A 21,029-nucleotide genomic window follows, 5' to 3' on the forward strand; every position below is an offset into this window, starting at 1 on the left:
CAGAGTGTTACTCTGTTGCCTAGACTGGAGTGCAGTGGTGCAATCTCGGTTCACTGCAACCTCCGCCTCCCGGGTTCAAGCGATTCTTCTGCCTCAGCCTCCAGAGTAGCTGGGATTACAGATGCCCATCACCACGCCTGGCTAATTTTTGGATTTTTAGTAGAGACAGGGTTTCATTATGTTGGCAAGGCTGGTCTCGAACTCTTGACCTCAAGTGATCCGCCCATCTTGGCCTCCCAAAGTGCTGGGATTACAAGTGTGAGCCACCGCGCCCGGCCAGAATCTTTATAGAAATCTTTATAAGGGTAAATCTATAGAGAGCACTACAGGCTACAGGATGATCAGCTAAGAACAGTATTTGGTTAAAAAAAAAAATGTACCAAAGCCAGCAGTACATCCCAGGATGCTGAGGAAGACAGAGAGGAGGGAAAGTTCATGAGAAAAGAGAAGGCGCTTTTTAGAACTTGCCACTTCGTATGCGAGGAAGCAGTCAGATCCCTAGTCAGTAATATATGGACAACTGCAGGAGACAATTCTGAGTGACTCAGGAGGAACTCAGAGGTAAACATGTATGATTGCTGTGGGCTAAAAGTTTTCACCCACACCTATGGTAGCTATTGAATGAGCTATTATTCTGACATATGACCACAATTTAGAATCACAAGTCTAGAAGTAGTAACCAAGGAAGTAGCAGGAGATAAACATTTTATTTAGAATACAGACAATTAAAATTGTTTTAATTGGCTTAGTCTTGTCCTAGAGAGGGATCTTTTGGGTAAGGCCAACTTATGAGACTTAGGTGAGTTGAATTCATTGAACTGTCTTCTGCTTTGTAACACCACTTTTTTGTCCAGGTATCTGCTATTCATTTTTCTTGGCCCAATTTTGGGAAACACAAAGATTTCTCCATGTTATAATTCACGAATTGAGGTCAGATTGCCACATGTGGTCATAAGGCAGTTTGAGAGCCACTTTCACGTGTCTCAAAATGTCACTAACTTTTTTACTTAAAACAGTTTTATAAACTGTGGTCAAATATTGGTTTTCCATTACATTAGCTATTTAGTAGGAGAAAGCCAATGTCATTACGACACTGAATGGGGGTGATTTTCTGGGCAATGGCTCTTTGAGAATCGTTGCTGTTGTCACGAGCGGTCTGCTTTTTGATAACATTGTACCACGGCTTAGCCATTACTTGTCTAACAGAATTACCACAGGGAGTGAACCGGCCCCCGAGCAGCAGGGTGCTAGAGCTTATCGTCCCCAAGTCCTATAAAGTCAGCCATCCCTGGATAAAGCTCTTTTTATTTCTTGACTGTTTAATGTCGTGCATATTGTAATCAGCATTTTAATTCAGGATTTGGGCCTTCCAGCAGTTTTCCAAAGGGCACACATTTTGAAGTCAACAAATTAATGAGTGTTCTTTTCTTCAGTCACCACAAGTTCTCTGTGCACTGAGAGAATATTTTTATTCTACCGACCACGTTAATATTTAAGCCGACGCTACCCTGTGGGTTGACAACATAGAAGCGGAGGCAGACAGTGGGGCAGCACTGCTCATGCCTGAAGAAGGGCTGTGTGGGTTGGCAGTGAGAAAGAGAAAAGACAAATTATGTGACATTGACTTTAACTGAGACAATGTGCAAACCAATACTTCTGCCTGAGAACAACTACACATTTTAAGGGACCAGCACATTAATATCTCCATCTTTACAATTACATAGAGTGCTCAAAAAAGGGGGTATGGACTGCTAGTCTACAAAACTAACAAAGATCCTAACTACAAACCAATGAAATAGGAAAGTTGTTTTAAATAAGTAGACAAGTGTCAATCTCATTTCAACATATGTTGGCGCATGCTTTCGAGGAAGTTTATAAAAGTAAGCATCTATCGCAGGCAGTGCCATTTCTGATTTAATTCTGTGAAAAAATGCATGACTACTGGGTTAGGGTTGTACCTTTACCGCCAAGTTAAAAAAAATTAAATTCTAAAGCCAAGAACCTTTTTTTATTTTTAGAAAGAGGGAAACAAAATACAGACTCGTATTTGCTGTGTCTGGGTAAAGAAACACTAAGATGCACTGGGGGATGGAAGTATTAGAATAGGGAGGGGGTTAAGGCAGAGGAATGAGAGTGAGGATTCTTTTACTGTGTATTTTTTTATTATAAGTCGGCTTTTGTCCCAGTGTGAATGTACTACCTAGTCAAATTCAAACACTAAAATAATAAAATTAAAGAAGGTGATAATAAAAGCAAAGAGCAAATTATACAAACAAGATGTTGGGAATGAAAGGAATAACAGCCTTCCTATCAAAGTAAGTTAAGCACGTGAAGGATTATAAATACATTTGTTTACTGGTAAGACTTGTTGAAACTGGGTGGTGGGTACCTAGGTTTGTTCTATTATTGTCTTCACCTGACTTTGGTAAGAATAAAATATTTATCCCCTCCAAAAAATAATTTGTAAAAGACACCTTTATTCTATCAAAATAATCTGTTCTTAAGCCAAAGAGGAAAATGTTTTACAAAAATGGACACCATGTATGGCAATCTACATTAACTGCTTATTACTTCCACTACCTGGTATGATTTCAATATTTATAAATGATTAGTCATTTTGATAAAATATTCATGGGCATTCACACAGTACTGCATAGTATGCTACCTGTCATAAGACAGTAACAGGGAAAGCAGATATCTGTCCTCAAGTTTATATCCCTAAACCCTGAAAACTTAATGCTAGAGGTGCGGTGCCTTTCTACTTTTGAAAAAACTTTAACCAACGTCCTCTGTCTTCCAGAGACTCTCTTCCTTGCACGCTCTGTAAATTAAATCAACATCAAGCCCAGACTGAACTGAGTTGTCTGCCCTGGTTGACTGGGGCCTGCAGGATAATCTCAGCCAATCTGTAGTCCTGTGAGAAATCTGTAAAGCCAGGGCAGGCTGCATGCGAACCACCAGGGCATGGGATGCTCTGGAGTTTGGCTCTAAATTTCAGGTGTATTTTGGACTCTTGGTACATCATTAAAAGGAAACCCTTGGTCAGATGGAGAGCTAAGGCTATCATTAGGCTGAACCCTCTCAATGTCTTAGGATTACTTAACACTCTACATTCTCACTCAAATCCATGGTTCTGGATTCTCTTTTGGGAGGTTATTTCATAAGTGATTTTAGGTTTCGTAAATTCAGGTGTGCGACTTAACTAAGCAAACTCTCCCTCTGCATCTACCTAAGGGTCAGTAGAAACTTAGTACAGTAAATCACCCACAAAACATTACTAGTCCTACTATCTCAACTCATGATCATTTGACATAACCCTGTGTTAGAGGCCATCAAGGACCCCTTACACACGATCTCCAGTTCTGACAATAATCCACCAAGGCTGTTGCTATTGTTTCCATTTTACAAATGAGAATAACCGAGGCTTAGAGAGTTTAAGTATGAAGCAAATCACTTAAAATACAGGCCATTTATGGTAAAACCAGTCTTTAAATCCACGTGTCTGATTCTGAAAGCCACGTTTTTTTCTACTATAGCATGTGACCCATGACATAACTTTTAGCTGTAGTAGTTTGAACATTATGAAATTAATTATACTAATGATGATAGGTCTACACATACTATTTTGTGCTTGGGCATATTTGAGGTCATTTATAAAAACTGTCACCCAAAAAACTTTCCTTTGGAGTGCAAAGCTATTAAAAAGATGAAGATTACACTTTCTTACATGTAAAAGAGTAATTTAAAAAATCAAACAAATCATAATCCCAAAGAAACACATAAATCTTACCACCTTCCTCAGATTTCATGTCTAGTAGTTCATCTATGGGTCCTTTAGAGAAGAGGAAAGAAAACAAAATTATGAGTCAGTTTCATTTTGTGAGGAGTTTGAGTCAAATAATTAAAATTGAGTAGTTTTCCTTAATCTAGGTTACCTGAGCATGCAGTATGTGTAGAGCTTTTGTCTAAGGCAGATAAAATACTTTTTCCATCTTCAGCTGTAATATAACATGTGCAACTGGTTACCAACAACTCGAAATGGTGTGCATGTTCATACACTATTGCAGTGTAAGGTAAATGCACGGCTTCAGGAAGAAATGGGATCCACAAACTCAGGCAGAAGCAAGGGTCCCCAGATTACACCGGACTCCTGCTATTAGCTCTCAGAGAATGCCAAATTAACAGCCCTGAATCTTTGCTTTGTTTGGCAGATAACCTGAAAATCATATGACATTGATCTAACAATTCTCCTTCCATGGACAAGTGTGTGACTTAAGTAACTGACTATTACTTGATGATGCTGATGAACTTTAGCCATATGGGCCTGGCTAAAATGAAAAGGTAGATTACTAAGTGAAAGAAGTCAATCTGAAAAGGCAACACATTGTATGATTCCAATTATATGACATTTTGGAAAAGACAAAACTATGAGGACAGTAAGAAGATCAGCATTTGCCAAGGGTTTGAGGGGAGGGAGGGATGAATAGTGGAGGACAGAGGGGTTTCAGGGCAGTGAAACTATTTTGTATGGTCCTGTAATGGTAGATACATATCATTATACATTTGTAATGCCCACAACATGTATAACACCAAGAGTGAATGCTAATGTAAACTATGGACTTTGGGTGATAATTATGTCAATGTAGGTTTATTGACTATAACAAATATACCACCTGGTGTAGGATGTTAATAGTGGGAAAGCCTATGTATATGCTGGGGAAAGGAATATATGGGAAATCTCTGTACATCGAGCCTAATTTTGCTGTGAACCAAAAGCTATTCTAAACAATAAAGTGTGTCTGTGTGTGTGCTTGTAATAGAACAGCCTTAAAACTTGATTTGCTCATATGTTCATTAGCCTTTCGGCAAGTCACAGAATAAAAGAAATATGATACTTCATTATAATGGATTTTATTCTGTGCATATATAAAACAAGATGATCGACATTTACAATCTCAAAATATGCAAATACCACAAGCAATTATACTGCACAAGGAAAGAGAGAAAATTTGATTCCCCTGCATTGTCACATATTGTATGAATATATAATTTATATAGATTTATAACTTGCATACAAATATAATAAACTGAAGTTTATATTTTCCCACAGAACCCATGTTTTCCTATCCAATTACCTTGACTATGACAACATTAGTGATTCGTGCCGTGGGTACACTGAGGCCGGAGAGCTTGCATCCATATAGACAGAGAGCTCTTCTGTGGCCAACAAGAGCAGGCCCAGCTGCTCCCTTTCTCCTCCTGCCACTCGCTCCCCCTCGTGCTCTGGAGCATGGTTTCTCTGACTTTCTCCAGGTCCTCCCGTGCCCATAACCTTTGCCCAGGATGTTTCTTCTGCTTTGACAAGTCTTGCCATAGCACTTTGCTTAGCCAGTTCCCTGATCTCCTCAAAAAGTTGTGTCCTCTCCATCACATGTGCCCAAAGCCCTACACCTCTCCCTTGGAGCTCCCACCAAAGCTGGAGCTGCTGGATTACTTGTGTAATGATTAGATTACCATCTGCTTGCCCTTTTGACTGTCAGCCTCATCCTGGAAGGGACTATGTCTGGTGCACCACTGTATGCCCAGAGCCCAGCGCCATGCCTGGCACAGAGGCGGCTCAATAAACATCTGTTGAACAAATGAACAAGTGCATGAGTACTTGTAGGTGAAGGGGTACATGTGTGAATGGATGACATGAAGCAAGCATTAGAGGCAAAAAAGTGAGTCTTTTGTTGTTGTTGTTGAAAGGCAGATAGGAGAAAAGCAAATAGGAGGAGAAGCAAGTGGGTGGAAAGGTAAAAAGGAAGATAGAGGGTGAAGGAGAAGAATGGAGCAGAGGAGAAGTTCTAGAATCTCCTTTGCCTCCTCCTATCTTCCAGAAAGGTACCACACCAGAGGGTGAAGCAGGAAGAGATGCATACGTCCCCAGGGGGACCAGGTAAACACAGTGTTGGGGTAATTTCGGTTCTCTTCATAACACCTGTAAAACATTCCCCCGCATCTCCGAGGAGCTTGAGTGCCAGTGAAGTGCTTGGTACTGTGTCACATTAATTCTTCCACAATCTATCAAACCCTGTGTCCCTTTGTGAGGTGAAGGACCAATGAAAACACTGGCAGTAACAGCAGGAGACAGAAATAGCTCATGAGCCTGCACAGCACACTGTGCCATCTCCCAACGCTCTGACCCCTTCTCCTAATGCATCAGGTTCAGTTCACCTGAGGGATCAGGGGTTGCTTGGCACTGGCAGGCTGAGGCATCAGCTGGCAGGGCAGGGTGAGCAGCTCCCATCTGTTTCCAACATTGACAAACATCCACCCACCCCACACATACCGCAAATCCACCTCTCCTGAGGTCACAGCCTCATCTTATGAAAACTAGAACTAGTCAGGGTCACAGCAGAAATCTTATAATCCGCTGTGAAAAGAAACAGCGATTTGCCAGTTCCCATCGTGGCTGCCCCTCTGAAGAGCTGCTGCTGACGTGACTGTGATGTGATTTTCTGGTTCACAATACACAGCCTCTCTCAGTAATGCTGTAGGGTTGACATGGTGGATATCTGAACACTTAGAACTGAGTCTACAGGAAGCAAATTAGCCTTTTCTCAGTTGAAAAAGAAGAAAGGCCTAGGAGGAGTTTGTCAAAAAGTAAAATGACTTGGCTGTTGAGCATTAAGTAATATTTCAGAAGCAATTCTAAATAAAAATCAAAACTTACTCTTAAAACTAGAGGATTCCTTGCGCTGGTTTTCTTCCTCTAATGAAATTAATCTTAAAATAAAAAAGAGGTTTAGTCATCAACTTCTACCAATGTTATATTTATGATACAGCCAGACTTTCAGTACAATATTACTTCACTTTTAACACAAACGCATCACACACACACACACACACACGAAGAAGGGTCAACATAGAGTCATTTACATGCCAATGTGCTGGCCTTCTTTCCCTTTCTGTAGCATCTTAATATCTGAATTTGCTTTCCTTTCAAGGCAAATATTCTGTAAATATCTAGATGGGCAGTTAGATATAAATAAGATAGACGCATACAGTTATCACCTTAAAAATAGTAAAAATTGATAGTTAAAAAAACTGTAAAAAATCAATCAGAATCCATTTCTTCTGATTCCTAGTGTTATAGGAGAGGACACCTCCAGAGGTTAGCTCGGCTACAGAGGCTGCAGGCAGGACCACTCATAAATCCAGGCTGACCATCTCCTACTCAACTCTCACCACTTCTTTAAACACAAAGACACATCACTGCCCTTGAGATTCACTTGGTGCCTCCGAGCCTTCCTCCTAGCACCGTGATGCACCTTCGTCTGCTATTTCTAAACAAAATTCACGTTCAATGTTCACTGTCATTTTAAATAGTTACTGGGTTATACTTTGTGAGCTTTTAAAAATGAAGTACTGAAGTATTTGAGAAATCTGAATTAATTAAAACAAATCAAGAAAATCCCAGGTAATCCACTTCCAAGTAAAGGTGAATGCTTTATTTTGATTGTATGAACTTATATGGTGAAAAGAAGGTGTAGGGACCCACTTCAGGCCTCACCTCTTACTACACAAGAGTATGTGGGCAGCCCCTTAACCTTCCAGAACCTTCCTTCCATCTTTTACATGACAAGGAAAATCCCAGCCTTGATGTCACTGAAGGTTGTCATGAGATGGAATTAACATAAATAAAACACCTAGCATTGTATCTGGTTCATAGTAGGTGCTCACTAAAATGATAGCTAGCAATATTACCATCACCAGGAATGGGTTAAACTGGTTCACCATAAAATAGCCAGTTTTACTAGATAGATTCAGATCACATTCTACAGTCTGTCCTTCAATGAGAACTTGTCTTCATTCTGCATCAAAAAATTTATCTAGTACATATACTCTTTAAAATTTAAAAAGGCTAATATTGGCAGCAACTTTTCCTGTGGGACAAAAAATATATCTGAAAGTCGATTTAGAAATACAATAAAAGTATAAGCCTGTTTTACCATAAGACTGTCATCTAAATTTTTTTGTGTGTGGAAAAGGAGTAGAGAATAGAAACGAGGCCATCCATTTTGTTTTCCTAGGCCGGCCAGTTCAAAGATTAACTGCATTCCTGCAAGCTATTATATCTCCATAGAAAATGATACAGATCCACATTTCAACCTCCTTCTCACTGTATGAGAAAGGGAACCATGCACCACATATGTTGAAAAGTTCATCTCAGTATTTAAAATGACAAGAGGCACCTTCTTCGTAAAGGGGCATGAAATGGAGATGGAGCAGTCATTTCCTGTACTTGAAGCTGTTCTCTGTTTCACAGAGAAGAAAACAGACATTCTGCGTGGTAGAAAACACAGTGCCAAAATCCAACACTTTCATATGATGATGGCTTAGTATGCATGTGTCCCAGGGCAATTTCATAGGTAAGCTCCCTCAGTGAGAGAAAAGCCAGGGGATTTCCTATCTAGAAGAGCATCTAGGGTTGACAAAGGACCAGATAGGGTCCAGAAGCCAAAGAAAGTGCAAAGCTGGGGCTCAGGTCACAGGCAGAGAGCCAGGGAATGCTGGGGACATTTGCCCTGTCTTGTTCCAGTCAGCTCCTCACAAGTGTGCTCTTCTAAGTCCCCTGGAAACCGATCTCTTACTGGGATACGTGAGTCATGGCCTAGCAGGAACATGTGTTAAAGGGGTTTGGCTGGGTTGCTAATACATCTACTCTGAGAAGTGAGGAAGTAAGACGAGTCTGCGTCTGAGGCCCAGCCAGGTTTGCTCAGCGAGAACCACATAACTCTCACCTGTGGGAAGAAAGATGCAGAGGGAAGGAACCTGTGACTTACTGGCTCGGCTCCTGCACGGCTGCATCTGTACTTTCCTGCTGGGTGATCTTCTTCTTCTCTTCTTTCTCAACTAATTTTTTCATAGGGTCTTGTAAGCTCTTGATCACAAGCCATAGAAAAATGAAAAAAAAAAAAAAAAAAAAAAAGAAGAAGAAATAGAGACAAAAAAAAAAGAAAAGAAAGGTTATCAATTAAAAAATTCAACTGCCATTGGTCCCAGCAACCAAACTTTGAATTACAGGTATTGGGAGGTGACCTTGAACCAATCAGCGGGAAGAAATAAAATTTTATATGGTGAAGCAACAATGTTCTCAGACACACCCGAGAAATACCAGCATATATAGCAGAGCTGATTTGCCACTAGATTTATGTTTTCCATTTTGTGATAAGTTATTCAAACGTGGCCTTTTGGCTATTGCTAACTTTATTTTTCAACTTCAACATGCAGTTAAGATAAACATTCTGTTCTGTTCGCAGCCCACACACTGACAAAGTAGAAGTTCCTCCCACCTCCACCAGAGATGAGACGATTTCATTTTCTTTTAAATTTTGTTTGCTATTTTGCAATCTAAAACCCAGTTTTAAAAAATAACAGAAAACAAAACCTTTTCTTAAAAAACCAAAAATAGTGGCTTAACATATTCTGACAACCTAACTCCCACGAGTGGACAGAGCAGGTGCATCCAAATCTTTGTAGATTAAAATGGGTGAGAGTCTTCTTTTGGCACATCATTTGTTGGAGTTACTGTTTTCAAGGTTAACTAAATATTTAAGTTTTTTTTTTTTAAACAGCAAGTGCCTAGAAACTGTATACCAGTGACAATGACCCTGAAAGAAAAAGCAAAACATTTCTAGAACTGAATAATGATTTATACAAAAAGATCTCTATTTCTGGCCCTAATTAAAATACAAACCTATAAATACAAAATAAACATCTCAGGATACTTATCCTTCTTATATTCTCAGAACTACTAAAATCCAAGTCATGAGCCTGGGGCCTTCACCTTGTTTCTCCTGTCCTTCTCCTGCCTATCGTTCACTTGTCTGACACACATAGGAGGCAATCAGGTTTCATGGCTAATTCTGATTGATTAGTACTGGCTGACTGGAGGGCCAGTGAAGATGGTTCTCAGGCTGTGTCTCGGCAGAGCAGACCTGTGATTGATTTTGGTGTCTGCCATGGACACCAGATGGATACTGGTGTCACACTTCCAAACTGCCAGCTCTGTTTCTCTCTCTGCACAGAGTAATTTTCCTAAAACACCCACGTCATCATGTTATCCTTCTTTTCAAGAATCTTATTTCTTGAGAAGGACCAGCGTATTTCTTTATTATAAGAACTTCCTTATTTCTTTCCACTTCTAATATCAACCTCTCTGACCAATTTTGAAGATCTTCTAAAATGGGATCCTAGCCTAACTTTCCCATCTTGCTTCCTACCATCCCCCAAACATGAGCTTTCTTTCAATTAGGATGGTCTCCTCATAGTCTCCCATGTGCTAGTTTCTTCCTTCCTGTCTTTGTTCATTCTGCTTCTTTAACCTAAAATGCTCTATTTGTGTATCCTCATTAATCCTATGAGTGTTTTCAAAGTCCAGATCAATTACCAGCATTTTCTGCAAAGCTTCACTAAGCATGCCAAATTCAGGAAAGTCTTTCCATATCCAAACTGCACTTCAGTTTTATTAATATTTGATCATATTTATCCTGTATTATGTTTTGTCTCCGTAAAATATTTTCTAAATTAGAAACATAATAGAACCACATGCAGCAAGTCTGATAAAAAAGTAAAAATTACTCATAATTCCATATCCTTAAAATGATGATGATTTTCATATATTTTCTGTTTTTTTCATACTCACACTACTTGTATGACTGGAATCATTGTATATATATATGTATATAAAATATAAATATATAGAGATACAATAGTCCTTTTAACCAATATAATTTGTGTAGATATTTCATAATTTAAAAAAGGCTTATTAGACTACAGAATATAAAAAAGACATTATATACCTTAAGCAGTTAATATCAAAACTGAAATATAAAAATGTGCATTCCTTCACCAATATTCTAAAGTGGAACCCAGGTCTTCTCTGAGTATATGTCCCCTGACTGGAGTTCTGGAGCATTTTCTTGCATAAAGCACATCCGTAAGGCACTGACATCATTTTTAATGACTCCTATTTCTGGACATTTAGATTAGTTCATTCAGTTAACAAGTAGTTTTTGAGCACTACCCAATGACAGGTGCTGTTGGGTGCTTTGGATACACCGGTGAACACGACAGACAAAATTATTAGCTAGCGATGGGTCTAGGCAGATAATTAAAACAGAGGGATCGAAAGTGATTGGGTCATTACCCCAGTTAGCAGGATGTCCTCTTCTGGAAGTGACATTTCAACTAAGAGCTAAATGACAAGAAGGAGCCAGTCATGTGAAGCTCAGGGAGAAGAGAGCTCCGAGTCAACGGCTCAAAGGTAGGAATAGCTTGGTTTGTCTGAGGAACAAAAAGAATGCCACTGGAGCTGCCGTATAGTTGGCAAGAGTACAAGTCTTGAGACTGGGATAAAGAGGTCAGCAGGGGTCACATGGCGAGAACATTCCCGTACCCATATTCATCAATATTTAACATTTTGCCCCATTTGGTTCCATCATCATCTTTTGCTCTGTCTCCCTAATGCATGACAACTAAATGCAATACATGATCCTTGGCTGCTGCAGCCTGCACTGGAGGGGAAAATGATACAAAGGGCAGTGTCAGGACAAATGAGACAACTGGAATATGGACTGCAGCCTGGATGTTCATGATTTTTTTATATACCCCAAAGCTTCCAGTGAAAGTCAGGCACGTGTGTGCGTGTGTGTGCGTGTGCGTGTGCGTGTGTGTTTAGTATATGTGCAGCCAGGAGGAAGGAGATCAATAGACGTCAAAGATGTACTGTTTTCAATCCATCTGCCAATTACAGCATTTTATTCGCGTACACACACTGACACACACACACACATGCCTTTCAGTAGTTTTATTCCCCCACAAAATGGTCCAACTCTGGTCAAAGTGAAGCCAGGAATATTTTCAGCCAAGGTTCTGATGGCTCCCAAGACTCACTTTTAAATTTTGTAACACTGGTCCAGGCCTCCTGGTTTGCTCAATTATCTTCTCATTGTGTTTCCTTTTTATCAGTCAACGCTAGGCAGGGCCAGGGCATGTCTGCTCTCAGCCGGCCCTGTCTAGCTGCCACAGCGCTTGCCTAAACCCCTGACATGCCCTTGACAGCTCCACGGTTATCATCCTTTCTGTCTCCAGCCTGACCTCCCCTCATAACCACACTTGAGCAGCTCTCAGACAATCCTTTTGTAATGTAAACCACTCACTCCTCCTTTTCAACCCCTTCCCCTGTTGGCCCATTAGCAGGGACTCAATTGTTGGCTCCCTGTCACCACAATCACAGTTAAGTCACTATTGTGCTTCTCCCAACAGAATGGCTGTAGTTCCAACTATTTAAAATTATTATTAATAATTCCTGTGGTAATTGCTCCTCTCTTCCTACTATTACTATTATTCCTAAAACAATTTGGCTGTTGCAGCTCAAGAGAGGTGCTAAATATGTACTTGTCGATTGATAAATGGATGTACATAAGGTTACACTAAAAAAACTAGAGCTCTTTAGCTAGGAAATTCAAAGGCTCAGGGGAGTAATTTGAAAAGGTTTATAAAACCACAAGCAAAATTAATACTGAGCACATGGACTTGTTTATTAAATATTAGAATTTTGAGCCAAGGGGAACACACACAGACACACACACACACACACACACACACACACACACACACACACACACAAGCTTAACTGAGCTATAATTCAAATACCATAGAATTCACCTAACTGTTCAATGGTTTGTAGTACACAGTAAGTAGGTCCTTGAATAATGTCATTTTGTTATAATGTTGATGGGAAAAAAAAATGGATTTCCTGGCCCGGGGCCACTGTCAGGGTGGAGTTTGCACATTCTGCCCATGTCTGAATGGGTTTTCTCCTGGCTCCACTCCAGTTTCCTTCCATATCCCAAAGCTACACAAGTCAGGTGAATGTGCGATTCTACATGGTCCCAGTGTGAATGACCGTGGGGGTGTGTGTCAGTGCGACCTGCTACGGGGTGGCGTCCTGTCTAGGACTGGTTCCCATCCTGTGTCCTGAGCTGCTGGGATAGGCTCCCATCATCCACCACCCTGAACTGGAATAAGCAGTTTGGAAAATGAACAAATGAATAAATAAAATTTATCATAAAAAATCCTTCAAGTATATAATCATACAGAAGCATGACAATAAACACTGTGACAGAAAAGCACCCGGTGAGCCCACTGTATTTGTGATTGTGATTGAACTGCCTGGTGGTAGGCGGTGTCTTAGAATTTTCGCTTCACCAACACTTATTCCTTAATTTAACCCATTACTACTCTGACTCCCTGTCACTCACTGATCCACCAAGAATTGGGTAAAGAATGACCTTACTTTTTTTTTTAAACTTTCCTAAAGGTACATGTAACTTAGATTTATTTCAATGTTAAATATTAGAAGTGTTTTGGGTCTTTATTTAGAAGCTTGGTGATGTTTTTGTGACCATAAATTGTTACATCATAAGAACTTAACTCTTGATTGTATAATCAGCCTACGGTAAAATGGATTTCATTATACATTGTTTTGCTTAAAGTCACAGTTTCCCAAGAACAAACTGATGACAGTGAGGACATACTGTATTCACAGAGTCGGACGACCATCACCATAATCAATTTCAGGACATTTTCAAGGGACATCACCAAGACAGAATTTTTAGACCAAACGAAGCTAAATACTGTTTGATATAGCAAGGAAAAAAACAATAACACATATGGAACTTGTTTCTTACAAAAGATGGTATACATTGAAGATATCAAGGGGCTAACGGGAACATTAAAAGATCATGGAGGAAAAAATCATAACCCCCTTTATCCCCCCAAATTAGTTCCTGGGTGTGACTGTCAGATACAGGATATTCTCTAGACTGCTCTCCCCGAGGTTTGATCACAAACGCTCAACTCGGGGTAGAAGGTGGAGGTGAATTCTTCAAATTATTTTGAAGTCCACGACTCCGTTGAAATGCTTAACCCTACAGAACGCATAGAAGTCAGGGGTGACAATATTTTCTGTGTGACAGGAACACCTGCTCAGGCAAAATGAATCTAAGAGGCCTCTCTGACTATGTATAGACGAGGCAGCCATCAGATGAACCATTATTTCCAATTACTAGCTGATGGGAGCCACTTACGAATCCACGTCCAGAAATGAAAACTCCAAAAACGTTCTGTTTCTACACCCCAAACCCACTCAGTCTCTCATGAAAATTGCTCATGAAAATTGCTGTGTATTAGCAGCACACAGAGTCATACAAGACTGAAAGTTTCTTTGTGGAGGAAAGAATGTTTTTAGACTAAGTAACTTTTCTCTGTTAAGGCTGCACTAACATGCTAATGATTTCCATCCATGCTTAAATGGCTTCAGGAAGCACACACACAGTAGTATGTAAGATCAGCGTGACAGAGGAAACTCGCAGATCGAGCTTGCAAAAGTGTCTTAGAAAGGAAACAGCTTAATATAATAATAGGAGTTACCACTTCCTGTATTAGGAAAATAAAAGCAACAGCAACATTCATCTGAATGAATGCAAAACTACTTAGCAAAACAAATTTCACAGACACAAGGCCAGCAGCCAGTTCTAATAACCTAAATTTAATGTTTAACTTTGACAACTGAGTAGTATCTTCTCTAGCCTTTAATTACGACATCTAATTTTCTTATGCTACTTTCCATTAATTATATTGTATACATATGAAGCTGCCAAGTAATTGTCTATAAAAAAAAAAGTGTTCAAAATAGTGGGGCATGTTTAAAAAGTGCTGAATTCAGTTGGGTATGTGTATATGTGTGTTTATACAATTAGAAGTACATGAAAATAAAAACAGAGGCCACAGTGATGTGTACTGGCCACATAATTCACGGACATTTAGCACATCTGTACTCTCTTGCTCTCACCATGCACTTACAAATTTATAAAGACACTATATAAGAAACACTATTACTCTGTAACTAGAGGTAACCTTGAATTGTACTGTACAAAAAAGTAAAATTAGAGAAAAATAATCACAATCATAAACAAGATAGATAATATTCTTCTTTAAAAATAAGATAGAAAATTGATAATGACAAGGCACCATACTGTCCTGGAAGCAAATGGACTTTGGAGATGGATCACATAGTGCTGTGGCATGGACATGGTCTCCACTCCTTGGAGGTCTTGGTTTACCCATGAGAACAATGGAGGTAATGACGAGTATTCGTCTTGTGACGCTGTGAGGATGAATTGAGAGGGTGCTTCTACACAGTACCAAGCTCATACCAAGCACTCAAAACTTGCTTTCTTATCAATGACTTTTAAAGTTCTAAAGGGAATGAGATGTCTTAAGTGCTCCTACTGTGGCAGGTACTGTGCTCTATCTTTTCTATATCTCACTTAATCCTCACAAAACCCAGTTAAACCTTGTATTCCTGCTTTCCTGACAGGAAAATGGAGACTTGGAGAGGTGAACTGACTTGCTTCAGGCCTTTCGGCTATTACCAGGTAGAAGCAATATTTGAATCCGGGTCTTAAAAATTCTACCACTAGTTAAGAAATGGTATTAAATACCCCAGCCAGCATGTAGTGACCTTCCCCTTCAATATGAGGCGTTTGGGAGATCGAGAGGACTTCATCCGAAACTCTAGAAGAAGAGCCATACATTCCCAGGTATCTGAAGGACTGACATACAAATCATGCTTTTTTGCCTATAAGCAAACACTTCAAAGTGCTATTTTTAATTGAAAGTTTGCAGCTGTATTTTTTAAAGGTGGCACTTCTGCTTTCTCCTCCTCCCTTCCTGCCCCATGTCCAGAAGTGCCCCTGGGAAGCAGTGCATGGCCCTGCTGGGGAAGGCAGGAGCATCCCAATTCCCAATCTTCTGCACAATGGGCATGCAGGCCCAGGCAAACGACTAGACCTTTCTGAGTTTCTGTGTCCTCATTTGAAACAGGGAAAGAAGAACAAGTATATCCAATGTTCCAGGGTTATTGTGAGGGTTAAAGGAAATAGATTCACTTTCTATATGTCAGTGCTGAACCTAGCAGTATTATTAATTACAATCCCAACCTTGGCACACTGTGTGACAAATTCTCCTAGACACTATTTCACCTCACCCTTTGCGGAGCGTTTGGCCCAGACAACCTACCCACACAATAGTAATATTTTTCCCTTTCCCCTCAGGGAGGAGTTAGGGAATGAGAGAGGTGGGGGATGGAGAAGCAACATGCCATTGTGAAGGCTTGAGCTACCAGCTGCCTGGGAGAACCAATGCCAGTCGCCATCAGGCGTGGATGAACAAATGACAAGCCACACTCCGGCTCGTCCCCCTCAGATTTCAGTGGTGGCCTTGGTCAGTCCCTCCACTCCCTCCTTTCTTGGTGACCTGGATGCATCCCAATTTTCTGTTTCCAATGATCTGGCCTGGAGCAGCTTGGGAAAAAAACAGCCTTGCTAAATGCTGTGTAAAGTAATGACACCGAGAGAAAACTTGAAAGCCTAAAAGGATATCCTGGATGCTCGCCATATGTAATTGTCTTGTTGGGACTGGTAACTAAAATAGCATTGCAGGGATATTTACCCAATTTTCATAAAAACTATTATGGCTTTATTTTCAAAGCAAGTAACTACAGAGCCATGTGGCCGGTTGGTAAATGTTCCAGTGATTAACTGAGAAATGTGGAGGTGGGTGGAAGAAGGCTGCGAGGCATATGAATTTGAGAAAAACAAAATTTAGAAAAGGATGTTTTTTGAATTTTCAAAGCTAAAATCATTCTGGTCTCTAGAATGACGTTCCATCTAACAGCGCTAAGACCTACACCCCAAGAGAGAAAGGAGGAAACATGGGTACATCTGTTTCAATGGTTATTTTTGAACATGTTCAGAGTTATGTTTTCAAATTCAGGTTTCCTTAGCGTTAAAATCTTGGCACAGATCAAGAGCGAGTTGTAAAGCCAAATTGCATTTTTTAGAATTAGCCCTGTTGCAGAGATGGGAGGCCCTACTGCCTTTCCTGCCTGCCGGCCTTCCCAGCCCTCTTCTATCCCTGGTGGGAATTCTGTCAGCCCAGACCAAGGTCTGCAAAGCTGAAGGACAGGTTTGGGAATCGAGCTGCCAGAGTGTCTGTGAAAGCCAGGGAGGGAGCGGGTTGGGTTACCCTGGGGTGAGATCTGGCCAGACCTCCTGTCCCACTGCAATTCATAGCCTCACCTGTGAAACTCACATAAAACTGACAATCTAGGGTGAAATGGAGAGTGAGAAAGTAACATAACCTAGAAACCCCAACAAACTCTCCTGTATTGATGCTTCGCATGGTTGTCTTCTGGATCTACTATAGAATTCATAGTAAGTACATCCCCATTACCAGCACTATGTCATTACTGGAGCCTTTACCGTGGCTGTTATCCTCACCACTGCCACCACCATCTCAACAACCACCACAACCATTACCGTCACCCTTACCACCACCACTACCACTCATCTCTTTCACTACTGCTATTACCATCACCACCTCCACCACCACCACCACCATCTCCTCCACCACCACTACCACCACCACTACCATTATCTCCTTCATCACCACTACCCCCACCACTACCACCATCACCTCCTCCACCATCACCACCACCACCACAACCACCATCTCCTCCATCACCACTACCCCCACCACGACCACCATCACCTCCTCCACCATCACCACCACCACCACAACCACCATCTCCTCCATCACCACTACCCCCACCACTACCACCATCACCTCTTCCACCACTACCACCACCTCCTCCATCACCACTGCCACCACCATCTCAACAACCACCACAACCATTACCGTCACCCTTACCACCACCACTACCACTCATCTCTTTCACTACTGCTATTACCATCACCACCTCCACCACCACCACCACCACCACCATCTCCTTCACCACCACTACCCCCACCACTACCACTGTCTCCTTCATCACCACTACCCCCACCACTACCACCATCACCTCCTCCACCATCACCACCACCACCACAACCACCATCTCCTTCATCACCACTACCCCCACCACTATCACCATCACCATCACCTCCACCACTACCACCACCACAACCACCATCTCCTTCAACACCACTACCCCCACTACTACCACCATCGCCATCACCTCCACCACCACCACCACCATCTCCTTCAACACCACTACCCCCACCACTACCACCATCACCTCCTCCACCACCATCACCATCACCTCCACCACCACCACCATTATCTCCTCCATCACCACTACCCCCACCACTACCACCATCACCTCTTCCACCACTACCATCATCTCCTCCATCACCACTACCACCACCACCTCCTCCAGCACTGCTGCTGTCATTGCTTTCACCTCCTTTGTCACCACCGCTGCCATCACCAGCATCACCAACACAAACACTGCTACCACTTTCACAACCACTCACGCCTCTCTCACTACCACCACTATGCAGAGCCAGACTTAAAGCTAGGTCTGGCTGGCTCCAGAGATTGTGCTTTTACATACTTTGTTTTATCACAAAACCAGAGAAAATGAAGAACAAAGTCAAAAAACTGGCTTTCCTTCCAAAAACACTGGAACGAGACATCTCACAGGAATCCACTTTACTACTGGCCATTTTCATTAAATACAGGCACTCTGATCTCCTTAAAAATACAAATGCAGGAGGACAGGCCCCCGGATGAGTATGTCCACTGCTGCGAGGGGCCCAATGCTCACTGCGACACCCAACTCAACCTGCTGCCAGCACGCCAGATAGAGGGAAAATGGTCACTGATATAATATATGTGAGATTTTCCAGGGAAAACCACTCTACTTATGAGGTCTTTTTTTTCCCCCCTTGATAATGTCTGCTCTGCATCTGTGGAGAAATGTGAAAGTAAATGACATCCTCGAAAGATGAAGCAAAGACTACCACATCTCAGTGTTGGTAATTTAAGATAGGGTACTGCTCTCCTAACAAGACAGAATTTCATTTAGTATTTTAAAATGCCATAAACTCTAAGTTACTTTCTCTAGAAAAGTGACCATGTTTTCAAGTTCTAGCTAGTAACATTCCATTCCTAGCCCCATGACTCAATAATTTCTACCATGTGAAAGATAGTCCCAGATGATTTAGCATCAATATAAAATAAATATATTAATTACAACTCATGCAGAATATATATATATATGTAGTAACATTTCAATGAATTGATAAATGTTTGTTGTGTGAAAATACAAGATCAGGGAATTGCTTTTGTCATTGGAAACCACTTAGAAGATAGTTTCTCTGCCTTAAACTTGAGCTGTTATAATTAGCAGATTAAAATTTTTTAAATATTAAATTTCAAAGCTAAACTATAAAGTTAAAATGCTACAAAAATCTATTTATTATAAAAAAATTAAAATGATGAAGGAATGTGTCAGTAAAAGTAGAATCAATATAATTATATTAGGCTTGGGTAAAAAAGCAATATTTGTTGTCACATAAAACATTACAACAAAATATCACAACAGTCACTTGGATATTTTTCAAGTATGAGGTGAAGACTCAATTCATCTTTATAATAAAATAACTTTGTAAAAGAATTATAACTCTATTTCTTACAGAAAGGTTCAGTAGAAGTAAAACTTTGTGCTTCTTGGGGCATGAGTTATATCTCTGTAATTCTGTAGCAAAAAACTTGTCCCTCCAAACAGGATGCACCGAGTGTTTAACACATTAATTATCATCCTTCATCAAGCATAAAACTAACAGTCAGGAAATACAGCTGCAATGGCACAATTACCAACACACTCAGAATACACCCTGAAGCAAAGAAAACAAATGGCTTGCTTTTCATTAACAGAGCTTGGCAACCCTCTCTAAAGACAATGTTTTCTTTCCAGTCAGAGTCCCAAAAGGCATTTCAGGGGCTATTTGCTTAGGTAAATCAACAGAATAAATTAATCGTGGAAATATTTACTTAAATTTCAAAATGGCCATTATCAACACAGAGTGCCATTCAGAATAAAATTTTATATATTAAAAGATGACTTGATAAAATACAAATCTTATAAACACAGGACATGTATTAAAAATACTGGTGCAAGAGGGTTGGGAAGTCACACAATATCCTTGTATTTTACTGTGATATATTAAGTATCAATGGCTTTCATCATCATGTTTTGTGGCATACAAAACAATATGCAACATACTTATATCGATGTAATAGTGAGTTGTGTCGTAACAGGATTCCATTATATCATATTTGAGTCCACAAAAAGAAAAATATTAGGTTGGTGCAAAAGTAATTGTGGTTTTTTACACTAAAAGTAATGGAAAAACCCGTAATTACTTTTGAACCAACCTAATAATTATCTATCAGCTTGAGATTCTAATGTGATATGTCATCATTGAAAGCCTAGATGAAAACCATTCTAGAGAGGTAACAAAAGAACAAAAGTACAGTTTATTTGGTTGGTTTCTGAACATTTATTCTTAATATTACCATAACATCATTAAACCCTAACAGATATATTATTACTCCTACTAAGATTATATTACAATTAAACCATGAACTATTACTTAAACCATAATTTAAGGAAGGCTCTGGGGATGTAAAAGCTAACAGATAGTCATCTGCCCAAAATATTTGTAAGTATGTCCTGAACCACTGCTGTCAAACTTTCACTAAATTCTCTGCCCAGAAATGCTCTAACATAATCAGCTTGATCCTCTCTGCAGGATAAACGTCATAGCAAAAATTAAGGGGCCATATTTTCCTCAGCACAGGAGGCCAGGGATACACATATGGGTTCTTCCAAGCTTGTGGCACAACTTCAATTTCATGAATTCACATTGTACTTTATATGCAACTAACTCATGCCTGAAGTTCTTCTGAATTATACTTGGGGTAGGCATCATTTCATCTTCTAACTGGTTGGTGTATGTAATGTACAGTTGTCTTGTAAAAGACAGATAAGCTTTGAAATGATATATAAAAGAAAACCCGATGCACATGCATGCCCTAAACCCTAAAAGCCTCTGCTTTATCAAAGAGTA

At 40.3% G+C, this 21,029-nt stretch overlaps 1 protein-coding gene across 36 annotated transcripts in view; it reads right to left on the bottom strand.

The window, feature by feature from the left end:
• ICA1 (islet cell autoantigen 1) overlaps positions 1-21,029 on the bottom strand; it is a 154,019-nt gene that overhangs the window by 21,969 nt on the left and 111,021 nt on the right. For 22 of the 36 annotated variants that reach the window (XR_010158784.1, XR_010158777.1, XR_010158790.1 and 19 more), the window contains 4 exons: positions 8,829-8,926; positions 6,716-6,768; positions 3,936-3,998; positions 3,791-3,832 (listed from right to left, as the gene is read on the bottom strand). Coding sequence is in view for 14 of the 36 variants with exons in the window: in XM_063815228.1 (XP_063671298.1) it covers positions 3,791-3,832; positions 3,936-3,998; positions 6,716-6,768; positions 8,829-8,926 (256 nt within the window). In the remaining 22 variants the exon portion in view is untranslated. The remainder of the gene's footprint in view (positions 1-3,790; positions 3,833-3,935; positions 3,999-6,715; positions 6,769-8,828; positions 8,927-21,029) is intronic. The other 14 variants (XR_010158774.1, XR_010158771.1, XR_010158780.1 and 11 more) reach the window with 2 other exon arrangements.

This window comes from Pan troglodytes, chromosome 6 (genome assembly GCF_028858775.2).
Source record: "Pan troglodytes isolate AG18354 chromosome 6, NHGRI_mPanTro3-v2.0_pri, whole genome shotgun sequence".
NCBI lineage: Eukaryota > Metazoa > Chordata > Mammalia > Primates > Hominidae > Pan > Pan troglodytes.